Below are 25437 nucleotides of genomic sequence, written 5' to 3'. Positions count from 1 at the left end.
CTGCACCATTTCATCAGATGCAAGGATCGACAATGAGATAGACAACAGACTCGCCAAGGCAAATAGCGCCTTTGGAAGACTACACAAAAGAGTCTGGAAAAACAACCAACTGAAAAACCTCACAAAGATAAGCGTATACAGAGCCGTTGTCATACCCACACTCCTGTTCGGCTCCGAATCATGGGTCCTCTACCGGCACCACCTACGGCTCCTAGAACGCTTCCACCAGCGTTGTCTCCGCTCCATCCTCAACATCCATTGGAGCGCTTACATCCCTAACGTCGAAGTACTCGAGATGGCAGAGGTTGACAGCATCGAGTCCACGCTGCTGAAGATCCAGCTGCGCTGGATGGGTCACGTCTCCAGAATGGAGGACCATCGCCTTCCCAAGATCGTGTTATATGGCGAGCTCTCCACTGGCCACCGTGACAGAGGTGCACCAAAGAAAAGGTACAAGGACTGCCTAAAGAAATCTCTTGGTGCCTGCCACATTGACCACCGCCAGTGGGCTGATATCGCCTCAAACCGTGCATCTTGGCGCCTCACAGTTTGGCGGGCAGCAACCTCCTTTGAAGAAGACCGCAGAGCCTACCTCACTGACAAAAGGCAAAGGAGGAAAAACCCAACACCCATCCCCAACCAACCAATTTTCCCCTGCAACCGCTGCAATCGTGTCTGCCTGTCCCGCATCGGACTTGTCAGCCACAAACGAGTCTGCAGCTGACGTGGACTTTTTACCCCCTCCATAAATCTTCGTCCGCGAAGCCAAGCCAAAGAGAAGAAGATCAGGCAATGCATTCTAAATCCTAACACCAAGGCATTTTTTTTTCATCGTGTAACTCTAGGATCTTTAGCCAATCACCTTCAATCTGCACATTATCATTACTGATTGATTTCATTAATAGGGACACCATTTCTCTTTATTTGCTCCAGCCAAACCTTATTTTAAATGTTTTTAATGCAAAAAAAATCTAGTAGGCCACCCATCCTCCTCTCGCCTGTCCTGCCATTCAAGTGTGATAATTTTATCTCTGGATCTCAGGAAAATAATCCATTTCTCTATGTAATTCTTCAGACCTGGAATTTGGATAAAGAATCTCTTCTGCACTCTTATTCTTAACTTACTTCTCACTGTACCAGGAATAATGTGACAATAAATGTGAATGTAAATGTCTTCCTAAAACCTTGTGAGAGATAAGTAAAACTGATATAAAAATATGAAAGATGAGGAAACTAGTCTGAATATATGTGTAATGAATAAAGCCAGTATGAATAGGATAAGGATAGATATTAGAATGTAGGAAATAGAGTTAATATGAGATAAGGGCCTTCTAGCCTTAGACAGAATTAGCAAGTTCTGCATATAAGAAGGTTGTAGCCCTGAGAGTCAGGAAGATGTGAATTAGAACAAAGGCAGGTTTGTGAATAAGGACAATAGGAACAATGACATGATGGGACACCGACAGGATACCCCTGGTCCTCCAAGTTCACAGAAACAGCACGTAGGCAGACAGGATTGCCTAATGCCAAACTCATCCAGGAGGCAGAAAAATGTAAGGGAGAGGGTATTTCTACACTGAAATAAACTGTATAAAAGTTGGGTGAGCCCCAAGTGTATGTGTGTATTCCCAGGGTAAGGGGAAGCACCCAACTTTGCAATGTTGTATAATAAATGTTCTTTGTTCTCAATTTTTGTCTCGAGCAATTTCTGTGAAGGTATTTCTGTTTCTCACAACCTTGTGTCCAGAAATATCAGTTTATCTGCTCTTGTATTGGCTTCAGGGTTGATCAGCTTTTGCTGGTCAATTGTAATGTTTATTCAATTGGTGAGAATGTTTTGTAAAGTGGGGTTGTCCAAATTCTCTTTTTACCATATTCCTCCTGGCTAAAATTTCTTCATAAAGGTCCTTCTCGTTAATGCAAGGCTCAAAACCACAGGCTTCTTTCTGGGCCTCTTTGTCCCTGCCAACAATCTCATTGCTCTGATCCTTTAACTGCTTTTGAATGGGTTGTCTGCAAAGTAAAAAGAATGAAGTTCAAATTAATTAATCTCCTTGAAGAAGGAGCTCAGGCCAAAAACATTGGCAATATATCTTTTATCTCCTATAGATGCGGAAAAGACCAGCTGAGTTACTGCAACATTTTGGTGTTTTTAACTATGATCACAGCATCTGCAGCCTATTGTGTTTCACTTAATTAACCTAATTTCCAGGTTAATTATGGTTTAGTTCAAAGTTTACCTATCTCGGCTGCACCGTTTCATCAGATGCAAGGATCGACAATGAGATAGACAACAGACTCGCCAAGGCAAATAGCGCCTTTGGAAGACTACACAAAAGAGTCTGGAAAAACAACCAACTGAAAAACCTCACAAAGATAAGCGTATACAGAGCCGTTGTCATACCCACACTCCTGTTCGGCTCCGAATCATGGGTCCTCTACCGGCACCACCTACGGCTCCTAGAACGCTTCCACCAGCGTTGTCTCCGCTCCATCCTCAACATCCATTGGAGCGCTTACATCCCTAACGTCGAAGTACTCAAGATGGCAGAGGTCGACAGCATCGAGTCCACGCTGCTGAAGATCCAGCTGCGCTGGATGGGTCACGTCTCCAGAATGGAGGACCATCGCCTTCCCAAGATCGTGTTATATGGCGAGCTCTCCACTGGCCACCGTGACAGAGGTGCACCAAAGAAAAGGTACAAGGACTGCCTAAAGAAATCTCTTGGTGCCTGCCACATTGACCACCGCCAGTGGGCTGATAACGCCTCAAACCGTGCGTCTTGGCGCCTCACAGTTTGGCGGGCAGCAACCTCCTTTGAAGAAGTCTGCAGAGCCCACCTCACTGACAAAAGGCAAAGGAGGAAAAACCCAACACCCAACCCCAACCAACCAATTTTCCCCTGCAACCGCTGCAATCGTGTCTGCCTGTCCCGCATCGGACTTGTCAGCCACAAACGAGCCTGCAGCTGACGTGGACTTTTTACCCCCTCCATAAATCTTCGTCCGCGAAGCCAAGCCAAAGAGTTCAAAGTAATGTTCTTTTTGGCTTCTCTTGATGTATGAATTAATGTTCAGAGATCAAGAGATGAGAGTTTCAAATTTCAATCAGTTTAAAATGAGCAAATCTAAATGAAAATGAGGTAAAATATGCATTTCTATATCAGTACACTGTGAAGTTTATCTATTGATTGTAAATAAATTCAAAGGATTCCTATCAACATTTAAATCCAAACTGAATGGCATTGTTCTGATCAAATATTTTCAATTCCCTATGGGCAGGGTGTAGGTAAATTATACTTGTACTATTTTAGAATTTGTGTTGGGAAGATGTACTATCCTCTTGTTTAGCAACAGCTTTAATCTCCATGTCACAGACTTAATTTGTCCTTTTTTTTTCCCTTTCTTTAATTTACCGAATTACTCTGTGCAGGTAACTCTGGCATTGCCCTGTCAGAGGTATTCCCATTGTTATGTCCATTCCTCCCCTACCAATTTGCAACTTAAATCAGTTTTCTGACTTTCTCAGTTCGGATAAAGGGCCTCCCTCAAACATTGCACGCTCCACAGATGCTGCCTGGCCAGCATTTTGTTTTCATTTCACATGCCCCACAGCTTTTTGATTTTCCATTTCTCTTGCTAGAATAATGCAGCATAGGCCATTGCACTGAGTGACACAGGTTGAATGCCATTGGAAAGAAGCCAAGCTTAGTTTGCAAAATCTCAAACATTGCAGAGTGAATGGAGACATGAAAAAGATGAAGAGACTGTTGTTCATTGAAGAAATTTGAATGGTGACCTCCGCAATGACTTTATGACAGAGCACAAAAACTGAACAAAAATCACACAGCAGCATGTCTGGAATTTTGAAATACTGCCAAACTACTGAATCGCAGCATATTACCTATGCTGAAGCACCTTTGAGGTTAAAGGTGTAGAGGCTTGGAGGCTTGCGTTTAACTTTGATCTTGCTGATTCTATAACCTTACTGGTCATAATTTCATCCATGGATTTTCCAGGGAATAGATGTGTTAAAAGCGGAATAATCTAAATCCAAGGAAAGAGAGGAATTAATCCACTTATTGCCAGAAATTTGCAGGGATAGATTCATGTAAAGCAGGGGTGTCAAACTCAAATTCATGGAGGGCCAAAATTAAAAACTTGGACTAAGTCAAGGGCCGAACTAAATATTTATTGAAAATTTTCAACAACATCTGCATGTTTTCTCTTCTTTCAACATATGTAATGTTAAACTTTTTCTTATTAAAATAAATGTTTAATAATAGTTTTGGATAAACTCTTTCCAGAAGCATTAACAAATGAGAAATAAAATATTCAATAAATAATATTTCTCTATAGAGGATTTGTCAAATGTTGCTAGTGTGCTGTCGAATAGTAAAATCTGAGGGCTATTGAGATGTGGGAGAATAACATGATTCCTGAAACAATCAAATGGGTGACTGATTGTGGGCATGAACTCTAGCAGGGTTATTTGCCATGCCCTTTTTCCATTGGTACAGATATCCTTTGATTTACACACTTTTCAAGTTTTATGCCTAATGAGCTTGTATCCAGGTGCAGGACCATTTTTAACCAGGAATATATTTATCACTGTGACATGAAACTATTGGAAGATCGTTTTATCCTGAGATTAAAGTTTATAATACTTACTCAGGCCTGTGTGCGGGAGGGCGGGGTTTGCAGGCGATCGGGTTGGACAACGACAGTGCAGGGGCATCGGCTCTCTCTGCAGGGTGGAAACTCGGCAGATCAGCGGCCCCGTCACCGTGAGTCGCGGATCGGCCTGCGGCAGGGATGGGGAGTGGGCAACGGTCTTGGCGAGGTCAGGCCCGAGGCCTCCGGTTCCGGGCGCTGGGAAGCGGCCTTGGCTTCCCCTGACACCGGCCAGGCCCCAAAACCAGAGTCCACGGTGAGACCCTGCAACGTAAACAGAGGAGGTGGGGGCGATTAGCAGGCTGACGCCAATGCATTCTGGGATTTGTTGTATTACTCTGCATGCGCTATACTGGCGCAGCAGCCAGCGGGCCACCTCTAATACATTTTTGAAATGATCTTGTGGGCCAAAAATAATTATATCGCGGGCCAAATTTGGCCTGCGGGCCAGAGTTTGACATGTGTGATGTAAAGGAACAGTACTAACCCTGCTCCACATTTACAAAACTACCTTCAAGCGGAAAAAAGCTAGTGAGGGGAAATGCCAAGTCCTGCACAGATTGGCAAAGTAGGAGACAAAAGGCTCCCAGAAATACTGCAGAAGAGGAAACTGCAAATAAAGAATTAACATTTAGAAAAAATAATGACAGTTAATGTGGCCCATGTGGATTAAAGTTTTGCTCAATTATTCATTATTTGTGTCAATGACTCAATTAAATTTCATGTTGAAATAAAGCAGGGTCTGGGAAAAGAAACTCAGGCTCAGGAGAGAGGAAAGGATTGTGCAGAAGATGCACCTGATGTGTTGGAGGGAACATGGGATCTTGGAGCCCAGTTAGTGGGAAAGGCAGCATGTCAAAGCTTACCTGATAGGTCAGATTCCAAATCAAAAAGATTCCAAATAGCTGATCAGCACATTATTGAGTTGTACAGTAAAATTACCATTACCTGGAATTCAAGCAACCAGCAAAAAAATGCAAAAAATAAATTGATAAAAGAATATCAGTTTAAAATTGGCACCCCCTAGTGGTTAGTTCGCCAATCATGCAACAGTCCCAAGCTTAAAATTCACTTAAAGGTTCCATTACTGTCACATAATACTACATTTAGAATGTAACATACATGAAATTCTTTAACTTTGTCTCCCATAAGGCAGACAGAGAATTGCCATTTTTGTCCAGCACCCCTCACAGAAATGAAGCCCCAGCAAGGAACAAACTCACGACCCCTGGTTTACAAGACCAGTGCTCTAACCACTGAACTATCCAAGCCTATCTGGCATCTAACAATCTCCATAGGTCCTGGATACAGAGGGTTTTACTGTACTGCAGTTTGTGAGGTGGTGTACATTTACAAAGCTTATGCAGCGCTTTCCTGTGCTTCTGATGCATAGCCTAGAACCTACCTTGATATTCCCAATATTCGTTTGAATGGTCATGGACCAGAGGTTTCCAGGAGCTGGTGAAGAGTCACATCTCATCAGGGAGGCTTTAAGCACATCTTTAAATTCTTTTTGATTTCAGCCTGCCAGTGAGCTTCTATTTCAGGGACCCAATGATGGGCATATAAACATTGTGGCCTGCCTACTATGGCTGATGGAAAGAAACAAGGCCTCTATGCTAGGGTGATGACCTGGGAGAGGCTCCAGTGGATTCTGGATCGTTTTGGTCCAGGTCTCAGAAGTATGCCCGAGTCCAAACATTGGTGCTGCACAGTAGACAATGAGTCTTGTGCCATGACTGAAATCCACACTTCACCACATCCACCCTGTTAAGACCCATCAAGATCTTCAATGTTTCATTCAAGTTGCTTCTCACTCTTAAATACCCAATCACAGTCTTGGCCTGTCAAACCCTATATCATAGGACAGCTTCCCCAACCCAGGAATTAGTCCAGTAGCTCTAATCTGAATTTCTTCCAATACACTTCAATCTTTCCTTAAACAAGGAGGCCAGTACCAACCCCTAGTAGTCCTGCAGTTCTTCATCTTGTCTGAAGGCTGGCGAAACCCACAGGAGCAAGGCAATCCCTTAGTTCTGTATTGGAGTATCTACTGTGTTTGTTCTCCAGTCCAGGTGTGAGTATGGAGCCCCAAGCCTACTGAGAAACCAATCATCTGGTGGCTATTATTACTACAAATTGTTCTTTTCATCCACAGATTGGCTGCGCACTCTCTGGATTACAACAGTAACCACCCTTCAAATGAAAAAATTTCTCCATTAAATGGTGGAGCGATGGATCAGACAATTGATTGATTGTGAAGTGTTCTAAGGCAGTGTTAGCAAGGTACTGAATGATACAATACAGAAAATAGGAGATTGTGGTGGTGTGAGCCATGAGAGAGACACAACCACCATATAGAGTGTCGTTAACAACTGTTTTTATTCAAATTCAGCGCGCCCCTTAAGGGCAGCATGTGCTCAGTCACCTGGTGCATTGTGATGTCATAATCACTGCCCAGGATGTGCACTGGAAGGGTTGCTGGAGTCAGAGAAAAACCTCTGACGACACCATTTCCCCATGGCTGCCCCACCATGTGGCAATACAAAAGGGGTCGGTTCGCCATGAGGATGTGCGCCGCCACACAACCCCCCCCAAACCGGCTACACGTCTTGTCACTTTGGCGGCCGGCCACGACGCTTGCGCGCAGCTATCTGACCTGGCTGTGATATGTCCAGATGGGCCACCTTCAGGCGGTCCACTGTAAAAAGTTCCTCCCTGCCCCTCAATTTCTAGGGTGAAGGTTCCTCCGGTCCAGAGAAAGACTTTGTACGACCCCATGTACAGTCACTGCAGCGGTGCGCCCTGCAGCCCCCTTCGCACGAAAATGAACTGAGCCGAATCGAGTTCTTTGGGGAGATAGATTGCCCAGGTGCCGTGGCATGTTGGGGGTGGGGGAGCCAGGGAGCCCAGTCTTCTACGGAAGTCCTCCAGCAGGTATGCATCGATGGCTGTGGTGTTGGGGTCTGAGCTGAAAAACTCACCCGGTAGGGAAAGCGGTGCACTGTACACCATCTCTGCTGCCAAGGCTTGTAGGTCCTCCTTGGGTGCCGTCCTGATCCCGAGGAGGACCCAGGGTAGCTTGTCCGCCTAATCTTGTCCAGAGAGCTTGGCCATGAGCGATGCCTTCAGGTGCTTATGGAACCTCTCCACCAACCCATTGGACTGGGGGTGAAGCTCCACCATACCACTGTGGGTGGTATGGTGGACCTTCACCCCCAGGAGTTTCGCTGTCTGGGTACACAGGGCAGACGTGAACTGCACGCCCCTGTCGCTGGTGATGTGCGCCAGGACTCCGAATCGGGCGATCCACTGGCTTCTTTGATCGGGATAGCCTCCGGCCACCTTGTGGCATGGTCGACCACCGTCAGGAGGTAACAAACCTCTCTTGACATTGGCAGGGGTCCAACAATATCGACATGGATGTGTTAGAACCTGAGAGCTGCTGAGTCAAAGGTCTCTCAGGGAACCTGTGTGTGTTGGTGGACTTTGGAGGTCTGGCATCTGGTGCAGTTCCTGGCAAGCTCTGCCACCTCTCTCTTGAGCCCATGCCACATGAACCACTCTGCGACCATACGCACCATCGTCTTCACGCTGGGTGAGCGAAGTCGTGGACTAGACTGAAGATCCTCGCTCTCCAGTGCAACGGGACTACTGAACGCGGCATACCTGTTGACACATCATAGAGCAGTGTGTCCGGGCTGCTGGGCAACTGGAGGTCTTCGAGTTTGAGGCTCGAGATGGTGGTCCAAGGCCTGCATCTCCACATTGTTCCTCTGGGCCTGGGCCAGTTGAGCGTAATCTAGGCCAGGGGTGAGAGTGTTGATGGCGGAGCAAGTGAGTGCATCTGCCACCATGTTGTCCTTACCAGCCCTGTGTTGGATGTTGGTCGTAAACTCCAACACGTACGAGAGGTGGCACTATTGTCTGATGGACCACAGATCCTTGGCCATTGCCAGTGCCTGGGTGAGGGGCTTGTGGTCCATGAAGACTGAATGGCCTGCCCTCGAGGAAGTAGCAAAAGTGGCGGATGGCCAAGTACAGCGCCAGGAACTCCCAGTCGAAGGCGCTATTTGATTTCTGGTGAGCGCAGCTGCTTGCTGAAAAACTCCAGCGTGCGCCAGTGTCCATCAAGCCACTGTTCCAGGAACCGCCCCCCCCCCACAACTGCCGTAACTGAGGCATCCACGGAGAGCGCCATGTGCGCCTCTGGCCATGGGTGGACTAGTAGTGTTGCATTGGCTAGGGCCTCCTTCGTCACAACGAAAGCCTTATTCACCTCTTCCAATAGAGTCTTTTCTTTGGTGGCCATCAGCGCGAACAATGGGCGCATGGTGCGAGCAGCTCCAGGGATGAAACTATGGTAAAAGTTCACCATCCCCATGAACTCCTGAAGGCCTTTTGGGGTAGGGGATTTGGGGAAACCTTCTCCGACGCTGGTGAGGCCCCAGCTGCCGATATGGTGTGCCCCAAGAACTGGAGGGTCTCCTTGCCGAACTGGCATTTAGCCGCATTGACCGTGAGGCCGAAATCTGCCAGGTGAGCAAAGAGGGTGCAGACGTGGGCCTTGTGTTTGTCGCGGCTATGACTGGCAGTGAGTATATCGTCCAGGTAAATGAACACAAAGTCCAAATCCCTACCTACCACATCCATGAGGCGCTGGAACATTTGGCCAAAGGGCATATCCAGGAACTCAAAGAGGTCAAAAGGGGTGATAATGGCCATCTTACCCACGTCAACTGGATGCACCAGGATTTGATGGTATCTCTGCACAAGGTCCACCTTGGAGAAGATCTGTGCGCCATGGAGGTTGGCGGAAAAATCCTGTATGTGGGGCACTGGGTACCTGTTGGGGGTGGTTGCATCATTCAACCACTGGTAGTCCCCGCATGGTCTCCAGCCCCCAGATGATTTAGGGTCCATATGGAGCAGTGATGCCCAGGCACTGTCCGAGCGCCAGACAATTCAGAGTTCTTGGAGTCTGGAGAACTCTTTTGCTTGCTGGAGCTTCTCAGGTGGCAGCTGTCTGGGCCTAGCGTGCAGCGGGGGGCCTTGAATGTCGATGTGGTGGAAGACCCCATGCTGGGGCACAGCAGCATTGAAACGTAGCTCTAGGATGGCGGGGAACTCACAGAGGATGTCGGCGAATTCATCTCTGGCAGCGGCTACGGCGACAATTTCGGGCCTGCAGGCATCTGCTGTGTCCAGTCATGTGGAGTGGAACGTTCGGGCATTGTCCAGCCTCTTGCCCTTCATGTCGACCAGGAGACCGTGAGCCCTCAGGAAGTCGGCCCCCAACAGCGCGATGCCCACGGAGACTAGGACGAAAACTCCAGTGGAACTTCTCCCTTCCTATCTGGATCTGTGCCCTACAGGTGCCGTAGGTTCTGATTGTGGAACTGTTGGCCGCCCGCAGGGTTGGACCATGAGATCAGCTGCAAGTCTCTAATGCGGTGGGGATGGGGGGGGAGAGGATGCTCAGCTCGGCCCGTGACCACCGGGAATCAGCAGCTGGAGAACCTGTCCGTCACATGAAGGAGGCTGTTTGTGTGGCCAGCCATCGCAGCCATTACGGCGGCTGATCTGGTCATTTCCCTGAAACCTGCAGGGTTGGCAGCACTTATGGGCTTGTGCTCATGTTGGTGGTAGTAGAACCAGGGCGACTGGCCCTCTTCTGGCTTGGTCTTGGGGGCAGGCAGCGATCAGCTAGTTCCTGGACGTGCCACCAAGTTGAGGGCTGCCTTGTTCTCCCTCTTCGTGAGCCAAGAGGCGTCTGCACAGGCTTCTGCCTTTCTTGGATCTGAGAAGTCCTCGTCTGTATGGTACAGCTGAATGTCCTCCAGCATTTGCTCTGGGAATATCTGGTGGAAGAGTAAACCAGGTTTGAGGTCTTCTGCCAGGGCCAGCATCATGTCCATCAGCACCGAAAGACTACGGTCTCCAAGCCCATCCAGGTGTTGGAGCCTGGAAGCCTGTTGCTGGGGAGTGAGCCCAAAGGTTCCCAGCAGCAGGTCTTTGAGGGCGATATACTTGCCCACAGCCAGGGGGGGGGGGTGACGGATGATGTCCACCCTCGCCACCATATCTCAGTCCAGAGCGCTCATGACATGGTAAAACATGGTGGCGTCTGCGGAGATGTTGCAGAGTTGAAACTGTGCTTCCGCTTGCCTGAACCATGTTCTCGGTCGGTGGGTCCAAAAGTGGGGGAAGCTTGATGGAGACAGCATTAAGCTCTGCCGAATCCATGGTCTTCAGGAGTCCAGAAATTCGTCTGGGCTCGTCGGGGTCACCACTGTGGCGGTGAGAGCAGTGAGAGAGACACAACCACCAGTTGAGGGTCATTAACGACTGTTTTTATTCAAATTCAGCACGCCCCTATAAGGGCAGCATGAGATCAGTCACCTGGTGCATTGTGACATCATAATCGCTGCCCAGGGTGTGGACTGGAAGGGATGCTGGAGTCAGAGAGAAACCTCTGACGACCCCATTTTCCCATGGCTGCCCCGCCACGTGGCGATACAAGTGGGGCCGGTTCGCCATGAGGATGTGCGCCGCCACAAGATCTTAGATGTGATCTGAATTTTTACCTGTTTGTTTCTGATGTCCAACAATAGTGAGGTGACTGTGTCTTCCTGTGAACCAGTGATGTGCCTCAGCACCTCCTGTGTTTTTGCTCTATGAAGGTAGTATTGAGACATGTATGGATTGCCTTCAATAGCACTTGTAAATCGTTTCTCAGCCTGCTGATACTTCCTAGCCCAAAATAGACAAAGGGAAGTCTAATCAGTTTAAGCACTATGCTTGATCTGTTGATTTTTACTCTGGTCCTTGCATACAATGAAATATTTATCAGTGAGAAAATGTGGGGTTTGAGCAATAGTTTATTGTTCAACCATGTGGAAGCAACATCTGATTTTAAGCAGTGCTGTTTGTAGTTTATCAGTCATGTGTGCAGATACAATAGTGCATTTAAGAGGCTTTAGCCCTTTTCACACTGGCTAACTGGTTAATTAAGGAAGCTGTTTTTGCCTTTCACATTGGACCACTGTTAACCAGTTCTGTGTCCTTTCACACTCATCACAGGATATCCCTGGAGATATGGGATTCTGTCCTCCACTGGGGACATCTGAATGATTTATTGAGCAATGGAGGACCTGCCCTAAATCCTGATCGATGTATTTAAACAAAAATAATCATGCCTACTTATAACATAATTAAGTATTATGTACAGCCCTGTTGTTGTGTCAACCAATATAAACCTTTATAAATTTATAAAAGACCATGGGAAAGACAAATAAAACACATAGCCATACAATTTATAAAGACAAGGGTAAGAGCGATGGTGGACCTGCTCTCCCAGAATTCCTTGCACTGAGCATTCAAGGAGGCTGCCGTACGGAATACTGGGAGGTCAGATCCATCATCTCTCTCTCCCACTGTGACTTTCCCACAGTCCTTTAGAAATTTATAAAGGTTTATAGGTCGGCAAAGTTTATACCGTTTTAATCTTTTGTTTCCTTCATGTTCCTGCACTCATGCAAAAAATGTAATCAATGTGTCACTACTTAATCCCAGGATGCCCTACGTCCCTGACACACTGGGCTAATCGGCATGCAGCCGTCATCAGATGCTGGGGGATGATGCTACCTACCTAGGTTTTACCATCCCCAGTGTGATTTGATGCCTGCATGCCGATTAAGGAACTTTCACACTGGACCCTTAACCAGTTGATTGGTTGTCAATTACTGGGTCAAGGTGCCGGTGTGAAAGGAGCTCTTTAGATAGACACGACACATTCATGTGCAGGGAGTGGAGGATATGGATCATATGTAGGGAGAGGAGATTTAGTTTAATTTTGGTATCATGTCAGGTGCAGACATAGTGGGCTGAAGTGCCTCTTCTTTGTCCTGTGGTATTTTTACGCTCGATCTAATTGTTGCATTGGTTGATTTTTCTGTTGTGAGTGGACTGCTGAATGTGAGGCAGTTTGTGTTCTCAGAGTTTGGGAAGTCTCGGTATTGTTTCTTCCTACAGCAACATTAGTTGTTGACCCTTAGCGAGCATTCTAGTCTCAGAGTGAGGAGTGCATGGATTCCCACTCCACAGCATTTGGCTTGATGTGCCAGTGTGGTATTGGGGAGTGTTACACTGTCTGAAATGCTGTCCTTTGGATGAAGATATAAAATTAAGGCCTAGAGTGTTCTTTGAAGTTAATGCAAAAGATCCTGCTCTATTATTTTGAAAGAGTAATAATTTATTATTATTTAATAATAAGTTATTCTTTGAGTCATGGAAGACCTAAAAAGAGGACTCATTAGCTCCATATCACTCAGTAGCCTGATTGCCACAGGCAGGAAGAATCTGCAACAACTGTAAAGAATATCCTACCTGTTCTGATGGTCCAGAAGTCCTTGCTCATTGTTTATTGCTGCAATCCGAATCTGTATGCACCAGTCCTCAGGATCCAATTCCTGAGCTTGCTCATAGTCCAACAGAGCAAAGTCCAGATTACTTTGCCTTAGAAAACAATCTGAATCAAATGAAACCAGGCACCTCATTAAATAGGTTGATACAATCAAAATACAAATCTGCACAAGAGCAAAGACCCCTGCCCCTTCAAGCCCACCCTACCATTCAATACAAACACAGCTGATTTAAATTGGCCTCAATGCCTCTTCCACTTCAATTCTCTGTACCCCTCAATACCCCAATCTTTAGCCCCATCTCCCCAGTAATTCTAATGATTTAGTCTCTGCATCCCTCAGAAGTGGAGACTTCCAGAGATCCTCTGCTTTCTGTGAAAAATTTCTGCACGAAAATGACTGGCTACATTATGTGCACTTGCTTGAGGATGTCCTACTAGTAACAATAAAATTCAATAGTATGCCTAGCCCTGGGATGAAAGATAAAAACAGAGGATTTGGGACCTTTGGGATCCTTCATCACAACATGCTGTGCATGTTCAATCACTGAAGGAATCAAGAGAGATTGAATTGAGTAGGGAGCTGAAAGAGAAGATTAGCAACAACTAGTGGCTGAAGCTTCATGCCCACTCTTGTTCCTATTTTCAATCTAATAGTGTCATGAACAGAATCAAGAAGAGTTTGAATAGATTAAAGGAGAGTCCGTACAAACATTGTGCCTTTTGATATGTTTCAGGCAGTAATTGTGTGTCTGTCTAACCTAATACCCATTCTCAACCTTTTTTGGCTATGACCCCCTTAGCACTCTGCTTAACGTTTATGAACCCCCTTCCCTGTGAAGCAGTCGTTTAGTTGGTTTCTTCCCTATTTCTCTCCTACTGACAACATAAAAAATGTTATGATTTCAGTCCATGCCCGCGCCCCCCCCCCCAATTATGCTGTGGCCCTGGGAAGGTGGAGTGTATGGCCACCCCCTCCTCTCACCCCATTGAGAATGGCTGGTCTCTAACATATTTCACTTTGTTATTTGTGTAAGCTGTTCTGCATTGTCACAGAACTAATGCCTGGAACAATTTGTGGTAACTTGAGATGATGTTCTTTGTCTTTGGAAGGTGCAATAAAAATGGAAAATTAAACACTGACACTTTGACTGAATTGGGTATTTGTATTCTATTACTCCCTCTAATTAGAAACAGAGAGAAAAAAAAAAAATCGCTGCAAATGCTGGAAATGTTGAAATACTCAGCAGATCAGGCAGCATCTGTGATGCAGTTTGAAAGGACACAATCCAGGTCAATGACCTTTCCTCCTCTTGGTATTACTGATTTTGAAAAGCTTGGGAAGAACTTGATATCTTGATAACTTGAAGGCCTTTTGATATCTGTCTGAGTTCCAGTGACTAAGAAGAGCAGAGTGAGCTGCCTCAATGACTATCATCCAGAATTAACTCGTACCCAAGAAAAGATCTGGACCCACTGCAATTTGCCTACCATTACAATTGCTCCACAGCAGATGCAATCTCACTGGCTCTCCATGCAGCTCTGGATCACCGAGACAACAGCAACATCAACATCAGGCTAATCTTCACTGACTACAACACCATCATACTCTCCGTTCTGCTCAACAAGCTCCAAACCCTGGGCCTCTGCACCCCCATCTGCAACTGAAGGTGCAGAGGCCCAGGTTTTGACTTCCTCATCTGAAGAATCCAGAATGTCTCCTCCTCACTAAGGATCAACACAGGTGCACCTCAATGATGCGTGCTTAGCTCGCTGCTCTACTTGCTCTACAGCCACTATTCTGTGGTGAGGCACAATTCAATTGCCGTCTAGAAATTTCCTGATAATACCATGGTCATTGGCAGAATCACAGATGGCAATGAGGAAGCGAACAGGAGTGAGATAGATCAGCTAGTTGAGTGGTGTCACAACAACCTTGCACTTAATATTGGCAAAACCAAAGAACTGATTGTGGCCTTCAGGAGGGGGAAATCAGGAGTACATGACCCAGTTCTCATCAAGGGGTCACCAGTGGAAAAGGTTAAGGTCCTAGGTGTCAACATCTCTGAAGATCTGTCCTGGGGCCTCCATGTCAATGCAATCATGAAGAAGGCTCACCAGCATTATACTTTGAAATTTGGTTTTGTCAAAGATTTGCAAATTTCTACTGGTGTACTGTGAAGAGCATTCTAACCAGTTGCATCACTGTCTGGTGTGGAGATGCAATGCACAGGGCAGGCAAAACTACAGAGTTGTGGACTCAGCCATTGCCATTATAGGGGTTCGTCTTCACTCCATCAAGGCATCTACAGGGGGAAGTGTCTTAAGAAAGCAACCTTTATCCTCAAGGACTCTCACAGGCCATTTCCCTCTTTACACTGCTACTATCAGGAAGGAGGTACTGAAGATGAACACCCAATGTCACAAGAACAGCTTCTTCCTCTGTGCCATCTGGTTCTGAATGAACAATGAACCACAGACAGCACCTCACTGTAGTGAGTGTCGAAAGAACGAAAGACTTGTTGATCCAAACCAAGGCTTTTATTAACTAAAAGACTGGAGCATATCACAAGTAGGTCGACCAGTCCAGAATGACCTGGTCTGGCGAGGAGCAATCTTTTAAGACCTGCCAGTGGGTGTGGCTACACTCTCAGCCAATCACACTCATCCTACATGACCATCTGTACATATACACATTGGTGATAGAATCTGTATTATCACACTCACTTTCTCTTATTTTTGCAGTTTTTAAAAAAGTAATTTATAGCAATATTTGCACCTGTAATGCTGCTGTTAAACAAGGAATTTTGTGACATGTTCATGACAATAAATTCTCATTCTGAACAGACAGCCCAACACTATTACAAAGGTGGTGACTGAACATCCAATAACAGCAGAAGAGAGAGATGCAAAAACTGGCAATGTTGGAATTTTCAAACAATGAGTTGCTGGAGGTACTCAGCAGGCCAGTCAGCATCCATGGGAGAAATGGTCAGTCGACATTGCAGGTCAGGATCCTTTCATTGCTATTGTAATACCATGGCAGTCAATCAACTTGGAACCTTAGGCAGGTCCTTCATTGCCCCAGAGGTTGCTGGCTGGCTCTCATGGGCCCCGTTGTCTGGTCCACTGTGGGCACAGCTGGGGTCTTCCATGGGACACTAACCTGTGTATTCCCACTATGCCTAGCAGAGGGAGGTAGCTGCGCTCACAGAATGACTGACAGCTCACCCTGTCATAATTGTTAGTGAAGTTGGGGCTTCTGAATGTTGGTGAATGGCCTTCATAAGCATTTTTTTGTAAATGTAAAAATCTCTACATTTATAAAGCACTGCTGCACACCAAAAAGTTAAATTCATTAAAATTAATTGAAATAAATAATAGTTATGTGGCTTTTCCTCCAAGGGAGACATTCATTCATTTTAGTGGGGACTGTTGTGTTTGTGCCAGGTTGAACCTAGTGCACGCTCAAGTGTGGATCTTTCAGCCTAGTATCTGGCACATCTGTGGAGGTTGGCGATGTGTGGAATCTACCTGATCAGCACTGGGGCAGCCAGTTGGATGGAAGGTGCCACTACTGATTCATACTGATGCTGGTGTGGGAAACTGGGGCTTCTACTGGGATATACTCTGGTAGCTGTGAGCACTGGGGCAGAAGATCATCATGTTAACAGTGTTTTTCTCTCCAGAGGTTCTGCTTGATCCATGTGAATTTCTAGCATTATTTGTTCTATTGAAAATAACAAATGGAAGAGACGAGTCTGTGCTTAAAAGTTTTAAGGCAGAGTTGTAGTGCATCTGCCTTACTATCCTAACAGCCTGGATTAAATCCTGACTTTTGGTGCTTTCTTTGTGGAGTTTGCATGTTCTCCCTCCCACATTCCCAAAGACTGTGGGGTGGTAATCCTCAGTTAGCAGGAGAGTGATTGAATTATGAATGGGTTTTTGATGGGCTAAAGGGCCTTTTCTCTACCACATACCTATGCCTGACAAAGTCCATTTCTTGGACGGACAGGCTGATGTATTCTAAAGCAGTTTATGGAACCTTTTTGTGCTTCCTTACAATGACGGTCTCAGCTGGCAATAGATGATGGAAGAAATAAAAGTACCCTTACCCCCTCGATTAATGTACAGCCCTTTCTCCTGTTTCTCTTCCTTTATACTTTGGTTTAGGAGAAGGATTGCCTCTTCATAAAACCCTTTGTGGTAGCAGTGCACAGCAAAGTCATTGTAGGTCAGGAGGAGCTGCCGCTGAGTTTCTAGGTAGGTCTCACTTTGCTTCATGTTGCTTACTTTATCCAAGACGTAGAGGTAGTCATCAATGGCTGCATTAAAATTCTTGACTCTTCTATACAGTGTCCCCCTGAAGGTTGAAAATAAGGTAGAATTAAGATTTCTGGAGTGAAGGAGTTGGCATTTAAAAGAATACATGGTCAACAATGAGTGTATTGATTTAGTATAGGCATGGGATTTGCAGTCTCTCCTTCAGTGTTTGATGCCAAAAGATACTTGGCCATGTAAGTCCCATTCCCATTACAAATTTCTCTATAATGCTGTACTCCTATAATTTACATCACTTTGGAGAGATCATGTTACAAAAATGCATAGCTACAGTGAAAAGCTCTAAATTGGGAAGTACTGCAAAGGCCAGGCAGATCTGTGGAGAAAGAGCAGTGTGACCTTTAAGTTCAATGACCTTTCATCAAACCATTCATTGGATGTTATGTACAAGGGTACGAGAGTGCTGCATTAAAACTTGGGCTCCAGCGACGTCAACCATAGCTGGCAGACAACATTTAAGGAGAGACCCAAGCTGCAAACCAAATAAAGAGTTGAAGGAATGCAGTGAAGGAACAATATTGATTTCTATTCTTCATTCAGAGCTATTGCACTTTTGCCTCTATTCACTTTTCAATTAATTAAAAGTTCATTACTGAAGAGAAAGACTCCTTGTGATGCATCACTGACTTTTGTAATGCACGTTGGATGGATGGGGAAGGTCACTAACTCATTTTCTGAGCTGTTGCTTACTCCTTCAATGGGCTGTGGGTAGCATTACTGTTTGCCTTCTAAACTGGAGAAATCTTGAAGCTCTGAAATGAAACCAAAAAGTCTGCAGACACTCTGATTGTCATAAATACACACATGTTCTGGAGAAATGTAACAGATCCTGCAGAGTCCATAGAATGTCTGAAATGTTGGTTATATATCTGCCTCTTCTGGGTACCACAGGACCTGCTGAATTTGTCCAGCACTTGTGTATTTACTCGAAGCTCTAAACCCTGCCAACTCTTCCTGGTTCAGGTTCTGATGGAGTAGGAGATCAAACTGTATCTGTAAACATCACTAACTCAGAGGAATGATCTGCAGCATCATAACAGAACATAAGAAAGGAAAAAGATACAACACTTTAACATGCTTTTACTTGGTCCAGAACAGAATAACACCCTTCAACCATTAGGATCATTGTCACCCATTTCAGTCCCTTGAGATTTTGCATAGCAGGTCACTGCAGGAAGAAAAGGAAAACTTGACTGATATGAAATGAACAGTGTAGAGCTCGACTTTGTAATGAGCTGAAGATATCAAATTAATAAAGGGATTCCAAATAAAGTGCAGGAAAATGGCTCTGCCTTCATCACTACTTTTGCAGCAGATTAATATGATGCAGTTAATGTACAGAGGGGGATTGAAGGGAAACATCTGTATAATTTTATTGTGAAATGGATTAGATTCTCCTTCAAGTCATTTTTTTTGGGAAGAAGGTACATAAGCCTGAAGTCCAGCACCTCCAGGTTCAGGAAGTCGTTTTTCCAACAGGTAAAAGGCTCCTGAAACCACCACCACCCCCCCTCCCGCCCTTTACCCTAGCTCTAAACTTCTTCAGCACCACAAGAAAATACTATTCTGCATGATTGAAACACCACTCTTTTCCTTGCATTTCTGTAAATGAATATTATTATCTTCCATATGTATTGTCTCTTTCTGTATGGTAATGCATAGTGGGTTTTTTTTTAAACAAGGTACCTGTTGGCTGCAGCAAGCAAGAAGTTTGTTGAATATATACATTGTACTTGTGTGTATGGCAATTAATTCATTATCATTAACCTCTTGTGTAATAGGTTATAGTTTAAACATGTATCAGTGCACAACAAGCCATCTATGCTAGAAATAAGTGGCAGATCAAGGAAAATAGAGCTAATGTTCAGGTTGATGATCTTTAATCAGAACTTGAGTTCCGAAATGTTAACCCTGTTTTCATCTTCACAGCTGCTGAATAGTCCCAGAACTTTCAGCATCTGTAACATTTTGATTATGTTTTAGCTGCAGTTTGTTTGCTTTACCTGAAGACATAATAGTCAAGTTCAGTGGGATTGTTGTCTATTGCCAGGTTAATGCAATCAAGTGACCCTTTCACGTTGCCTTCTAGAGCCTTGTTCACTGCTCGAACCTTGGCTGCTTCAGCTCTTTGCATCAGTGTACTCATTAACGACAGGGCCTCTTGATGGGAGGGATCCATCGTCAGTGCATGACTGGTATCCTGGTAACAACTAACAACCTGTTGAAAGGGAAGAAAGAAAACAGTAAATATTTTCTTGAAAACAATTTGTATATAAAATGGCATACCCCCAATCTCTGTGCTAAGGAAAAGACCAGGAGATTTATACGAGGAGCAGGAATGGGCTTTTCTGCCTCTTGAGCTCTTTCCTCCTTCCATTCATCTTTCCTGGTTCCATGTGGCTTTGGTGAGCAAAAGTCATATCAAGCTCACATTTTAAATAGTAATTAAGCTAATTATCTATTGCTTTGTGGGAGAGAAATCCACACATCTACCAGCACGTCGGAGGCTGGGTTTTCAAGCTTTTGTGATTCACATGCCCAGAAGGGTCATCAGGTTTGTGATAGGCTGGATGAATGCAAGACCAACCTTGATGGCTGCCACAACAGAGCAAAGAATTGACTGATGCATACTACTCCATCACTAGCGCACTGTAACTGCACTGCACATCATCTCAAAGGTCAGATTTATTATTAAGAGTACATACGTGACATCACGTACAACCCTGAGATTCTTTTTCCTGCAGGCCAGGCAGAATTTCTACTTACTGGTAACTGTAAATTGTACTCAAGAAAAACCTACATATAAATAAGAGAAATGGAAACCAGTTGTGCAATACAGAAAAAAAATACATATTCAGTAATAAATAATGTGCAAAGTAAGAATCTCTGGTTGAGTTTGTTGTTGATTCTGATGGTGGAGGGGGAACAACTGTTCCTGAACGTAGTGCTACGAGTCTTGTGGCACCTATACCTCTTCCTTGAGGGCAGTAGCAAGAACACATGTCCTGGGTGGCATGGATCCTTGATGATTGCTGCTGCTCTCTGAAGGCAGCATTCCATGTAGATTTTCTCAATGGTGAGAGAATTTTCCCTGTAATGAACTAGGCTGTGTCCACTACCTTTTGCATCCTCAAAATCCATTGCAGTTACTCACCTAATTTATTTCAACACCTCTCACCCCCTGTGAGTTGACTTGCTAGATCTTCATCTGCCTTCCAGTCGCATACCATGCTTTGTTGGAAAAATCATCATTACTTTTTCATAGTCACTGGTCTGCCTACTGAACACATGCTGTTAGCGCTTTCCCTCGATAGATTGCAACAGTTCATGATGGTGGCTCACTATTAATCTTCTCAAGGGCAATTCAGGGTGGACAGTAAATACAGGTATTTCATACACAGCAAGGTACCTTGAGAGAAGAATTCTCATTTCATAATTTTCTTTCAGATTCTTTCATTGCTCTCGATTTCTCTTTAATGTTATTGGCCATTTATTGCTGGGGGGGGGATGTGTAGTGTGCTGTAGTGCGAACAAACAAACACAAACAACGAAAGGCTGTATTACAGGCTTTAATTAGCTTAAAACTTGCACACAAGGTTTGGTATCCAATCTGGCTCCGCATGCTCTGCTCCTGCCTAAGGGCCAGCGTAAGCCTTTATGTGGAGCCGGTGATTGGCAGGGAGTAGGTGGAGCCAGTCTCCCAGGATACTTCCCTTGCAGGAGTGTGACAGACAGTCCAATGGTTGTATCACCACAGGATGTTTAAAAGTAATAGAGAGATATAAACTGGTGAATCCAGCAGCTTCTTTAGTATGAGGTTTTAGATTATGCCAATAGACATGCAACTTCACAACTTGTTTCCCTTAAAAGGGGCTTATAAACATAAAACACCAAGACTAATGACATGCACTATTCAAAAGGAATGCATTACACTTACATTGGAGAAGCGGTCATGCAGCCTTGCCCGAAGGATGTAAAGCTCTGGATTGGAACTGGCGACCTCAAGTTGCTTGTTGACGTATTGGAGGCAATCTTCAAGCCTTCCCAATGCAAGCAGTGTGGCAATGCTGGAAAACAAATTTTGACTCATTATGATTCAAATTATTTTGTGCTCATTATTGCCACAATTTAATACAAGGCTGGTATGGTGTTTGGAGAGTTTTGGAGCTGTACTCATCTAGATCTGTAGAGAAAATTCCACCACAATGTTACGTCTTTTAGATGATGGAATGGTGTTGAGGATGTGAATGAGTCACCCCTGACCAGATCATGGTAGAAGTATGGATTTCTCTCTCACAATCAGTAGATATTACTTCAGTGAATTATTTAAAAATCAAATGTCAATATATTTTGGTGAAAATTAATAAGGGCATTAGATTAAAAGGTTAAGATTCCATTATTGTCATGTAACACTACATTTAGAATGTAACATACATGAAATTCTTTAACCTTTTGTCCACCCTACAGAAACCAACAGCACTTGGTGTTCCTAGGCGGTCTCCCCTTCAAGTACTGACCAGTCCTAATCCTGCTTAGTTTCCGAGATCAGATAATCTCAGGCGTATTCAGGCTGTAAAGTGCTGTAAGCCAAGGCCACCACAGGCCCCCATTATGAAGATTTTCTTTCTGAAGATTATTGAGAGAATATTATGTATTTAAGGCCACATCTTCAATTGGAGGAATCTGGTATCTCCTCAATGTGAGTGATTCTTGGGGAAATATATGGTTCAGCCTAAACATCATTATATTAATAGCTCAGCCCTACCACAATGGATTAACATATATTTTAGCAATGACTTAAACTGTGCTCTGAAGTAACCTGGCAACAAGGGCATTGGCATCAAATGCTGGCTTACCAGTACTAACAGCTTTTAGGCCAATGGCAGGTGGCAAAGCCATTTAAGTCGAGCCATAGTTGTTGTTTTCAAGCTAGGTACATTGGACCTGTGGAGAAATAGCTAGAACTTTGAATCCAACAGGAAAAAATGAGTCAATCTCACGAATTCTGGTCATTCCTTTCTGTGATTTGCTGATCAAAATATGATTTAATATTTGTCTCATTTCAACAATGGACATTATTTCTGCTTAGTGGTAAACAGATAGATTTAAAATTGTTGGAGAACCTCAGCAGGTCTTGCAGCAGCCATAGGAATTTGTACTGTAGGGCTCAGGCCCAAAACATTGATTGCCTTTTACTTTTTATGGATGCTATGTGATCTGCTGAATTTCTCCAGCATTTCTGTGTACTGCACTAGACCTCAGTATCTGGAGATTTTCTTATTTAGCTATGTTTAAAGCTGTGACAAATGATTCACATAATTAAATGTTTGGTAACTAAGCTAGTCAGTTTCTCTATCATCTGCACATGATGGATGAAACTCATATCATATGGGTTTGGGTTTTGACCAAATCCAGCTTCACTGCGGCAGAGTACTCTGAGCTTGACTACGGGTACAGGGTGAGGATGATAGCCCCTTTTTCACTGGCATCCCAATTAATTGGCTGCGCAGTGTCCCAGGATGGGAAGCCATTTCCTCAAATGACTGCTTTTCCACTGAACACATTCATCCCCAGGGATCCGAGTCTTCTACCTTTAACTGGAAATGGGTGACTTTCTGCTGTCCTTTTTCCACTGGTTTTATCAGCACGTCGGTGACGGCAAATACTGGGGATATGAGTAGGGGTAGAGGTGGTTAATCCCCAGCGTGAAAAGACATCATTTGACGCCAGCATTCGGGCAGAGTCCTTTTCCACTGGACCCTGTCCCAGTTAATTCCTGGGACAGGGTGCCAGAGGAAAAGGAGATGATGACTCACCTTCTCATGTGAAAGTACTGATTTGCAGGTCTCAGTTCTGAAGCCAATGCAAAAACTTCCAAGGCCTCACCATACATTTTGACTTCAAACAGGTACTGACCCTAAGGAACAAGATACAGTAAGAACCGATTGAATCTCATGGATTGGGAACCCATTGTGAACTTGACATTATGATGGACAGAAATTCATGCATTTACTTAAGTGTTCAATCCCTTTGCTCACTGATGCATGTTTACATCCTGCTACTACACAAGTAAAAATAATGATAACAAGGTAAAACAAACCACTTCAAAAGTCATGTAATATCATTCCATTAACGGTGTCAATTTCAGCATCAGTGGAGAGAACAAAAGTGATTCACAACAGACTAAGCGAAGATATTCATTTTAATCTCAGTCATACAGGCTGACCCTATATCTTGAGATTATTATTTGATGTTCTAGGTTATCAATTCAGTGTTTGTCCGGTCTTCTGTCCTATTGAGTCAGTAGCTTACTTTCATAGAATGGCTATAACATAGAAGGATGGTCATCCTATTATGCCCAGCAGAGCAACTCATCAGTTCTATCCCATTGCCCCATTCTTTGTAACTTTGCAAATTTTTTTCTCCCCATATATTTATCCAGCTCCCTCTTGGAGGCCACAATGAAACCTGCCTTTGCCACATCTGCAGGCAGTTCATTCCAAATTCCAACTGCCATGCACGATATTTTCCCCCTTCATTTTATTATCAAGTCCCTTCCCATTTATTTAATGCTTGCGATGTCTGGTCCTTGACCTCTCTGCTAAAAGGAACGGCTTCCCCCTCTATTATTCTTTGCAATGTACGTTGGTTTGCAAAGAAAACCGTGCATCCGTGCATGCGCAGCCATTACATCCATTGACTTGAGAAGAGCAGCATGTTTTTTATTGCGAGGGAGTGAAAAAACACAAAAACAGTGCAAGCTCACAGGAGAGAAATCCACAAATGGTATCAGTCCTCCAAACAAGCCCTATGGAGAAGGAGGTGTGCGGAAAAATTTCCAGGATGACCAGTGGGAGGTTCCCAGGTCCTGATGAGGGGAGGCCCCGATGTCGCCCTCTGGAGATGGAGGTGTATAGGAGAAGGTCCAGGATGACTAGCGGGAGGTTCCCAGGTCCCGATGAGGGGCTGGGGCTGAGGCCAGGCAGCAAGAACCTGAGGAGGAAGGCCTCCAAGAAGAGCCGTGTAGCGCTTCGATAGCACCAAAAATGCAGTGGGCCTGCCGGGTTGCAGTGACCCAGCTGAGGAGCAGCAAGGCTGATCTACCTTCACTGGGGGGGGGAAATCAGGTGGCAGTGGCCTACCTTTGCTAAAGGTGGGGCCCAAGGTTGGCTGCACTTACCTAGCTTCTTTGAAGTTGGGGTCTGAAAATGATAGCAGCGATGCCGATCTACCTCTGCTGGGGGGTGGGATCAGGCGACAGAGCCTTACCTTCGCTGAAGATGGGGTCCAAGTCTAGCTGCACCGACCTCACTTCGTGGAAGTCTCAAAAAACAGGCAATGATACCATTATGCTGCCACGTGAGGCGAGCTACGAGGCAATTGGACCTCAGTACATCAAGTGGCAGTGAAGGGGAGTACCCCAAACAAGAGCAGGTAGGACCTGATATAAACCTAACGAATCGCGTAGTGAAGCCACCTATTTGACGGGCGAGAATAACCGCTAGCAGCAGAAAAAGCCCGAGGAAGGGCGTGGTCTCTGCACGATGGGCACCCGCTCGATCAGGGTCCAAGAGTAAGGCCTGCTAGAGAGCAAAGCCCTCGACCAATGACAAAATTGTAAGTCGTCTGGATAAATTGGAAGAACTGGTGATGGCCATGGTGAGTAAGTTTCCTACACCATCAGAGCAGGGGAAGAACATTTATGATTATGCATGGGGAGATGATGAAGGGCTGGTAATGGAGGCTGAGACACCCCAAATCCCCATACACTGCTCGGGCCAGACAGGATGAGAGCTAATATACCAGTGATTGCTGCAAAGTTTGCAGTACCATAGGGTAGCGGCCATCCGCTAGAGGATGATATTGTGGGGTCAATAACTTATATGGTATAGAATGCTTTTCAGGAGATGGTACAAAAAGAATCTATCAAGAGATACCCCTGCCCTGTTAACTGCCCTCTGTTGGAGGTGCTCAAGGCAAACTCCATGATATGGGACAAT

General features: G+C 45.0%; 1 protein-coding gene and 1 long non-coding RNA gene across 9 annotated transcripts in view; one reads left to right on the top strand and one right to left on the bottom strand.

Annotated features, from left to right (window-relative positions):
* Nucleotides 1-25437, bottom strand: part of LOC138736970 (tetratricopeptide repeat protein 16-like) — a 68105-nt gene that overhangs the window by 30747 nt on the left and 11921 nt on the right. For 4 of the 7 annotated variants that reach the window (XR_011340695.1, XM_069887284.1, XM_069887294.1 and 1 more), the window contains exons 6-13: nt 23254-23354; nt 21375-21504; nt 19447-19655; nt 17212-17465; nt 13063-13204; nt 11262-11427; nt 3905-4047; nt 1872-2013 (exon numbers count right to left, since the gene is read on the bottom strand). Coding sequence is in view for 6 of the 7 variants with exons in the window: in XM_069887284.1 (XP_069743385.1) it covers nt 1872-2013; nt 3905-4047; nt 11262-11427; nt 13063-13204; nt 17212-17465; nt 19447-19655; nt 21375-21504; nt 23254-23354 (1287 nt within the window). In the remaining variant the exon portion in view is untranslated. Of the gene's footprint in view, nt 1-1871; nt 2014-3904; nt 4048-11261; nt 11428-13062; nt 13205-17211; nt 17466-19446; nt 19656-21374; nt 21505-23253; nt 23355-25437 lie in introns of those variants that run through there. The other 3 variants (XM_069887301.1, XM_069887319.1, XM_069887311.1) reach the window with 3 other exon arrangements.
* Nucleotides 11128-23624, top strand: LOC138736993 (uncharacterized). 2 transcript variants are annotated; one of them, XR_011340705.1, is made up of 4 exons: nt 11128-11357; nt 15944-16104; nt 17270-17359; nt 23346-23624. It is a non-coding gene; the product is annotated as an uncharacterized lncRNA (long non-coding RNA). The 2 variants fall into 2 exon arrangements; XR_011340704.1 differs by lacking the exon at nt 23346-23624 and adding an exon at nt 18401-18710.

Source organism: Narcine bancroftii, chromosome 1 (assembly GCF_036971445.1).
Source record: "Narcine bancroftii isolate sNarBan1 chromosome 1, sNarBan1.hap1, whole genome shotgun sequence".
Lineage (NCBI taxonomy): Eukaryota > Metazoa > Chordata > Chondrichthyes > Torpediniformes > Narcinidae > Narcine > Narcine bancroftii.
The sequence above is the reverse complement of the archived record's forward strand: the minus strand, read 5'-3'. Positions and strand labels throughout refer to the sequence as shown.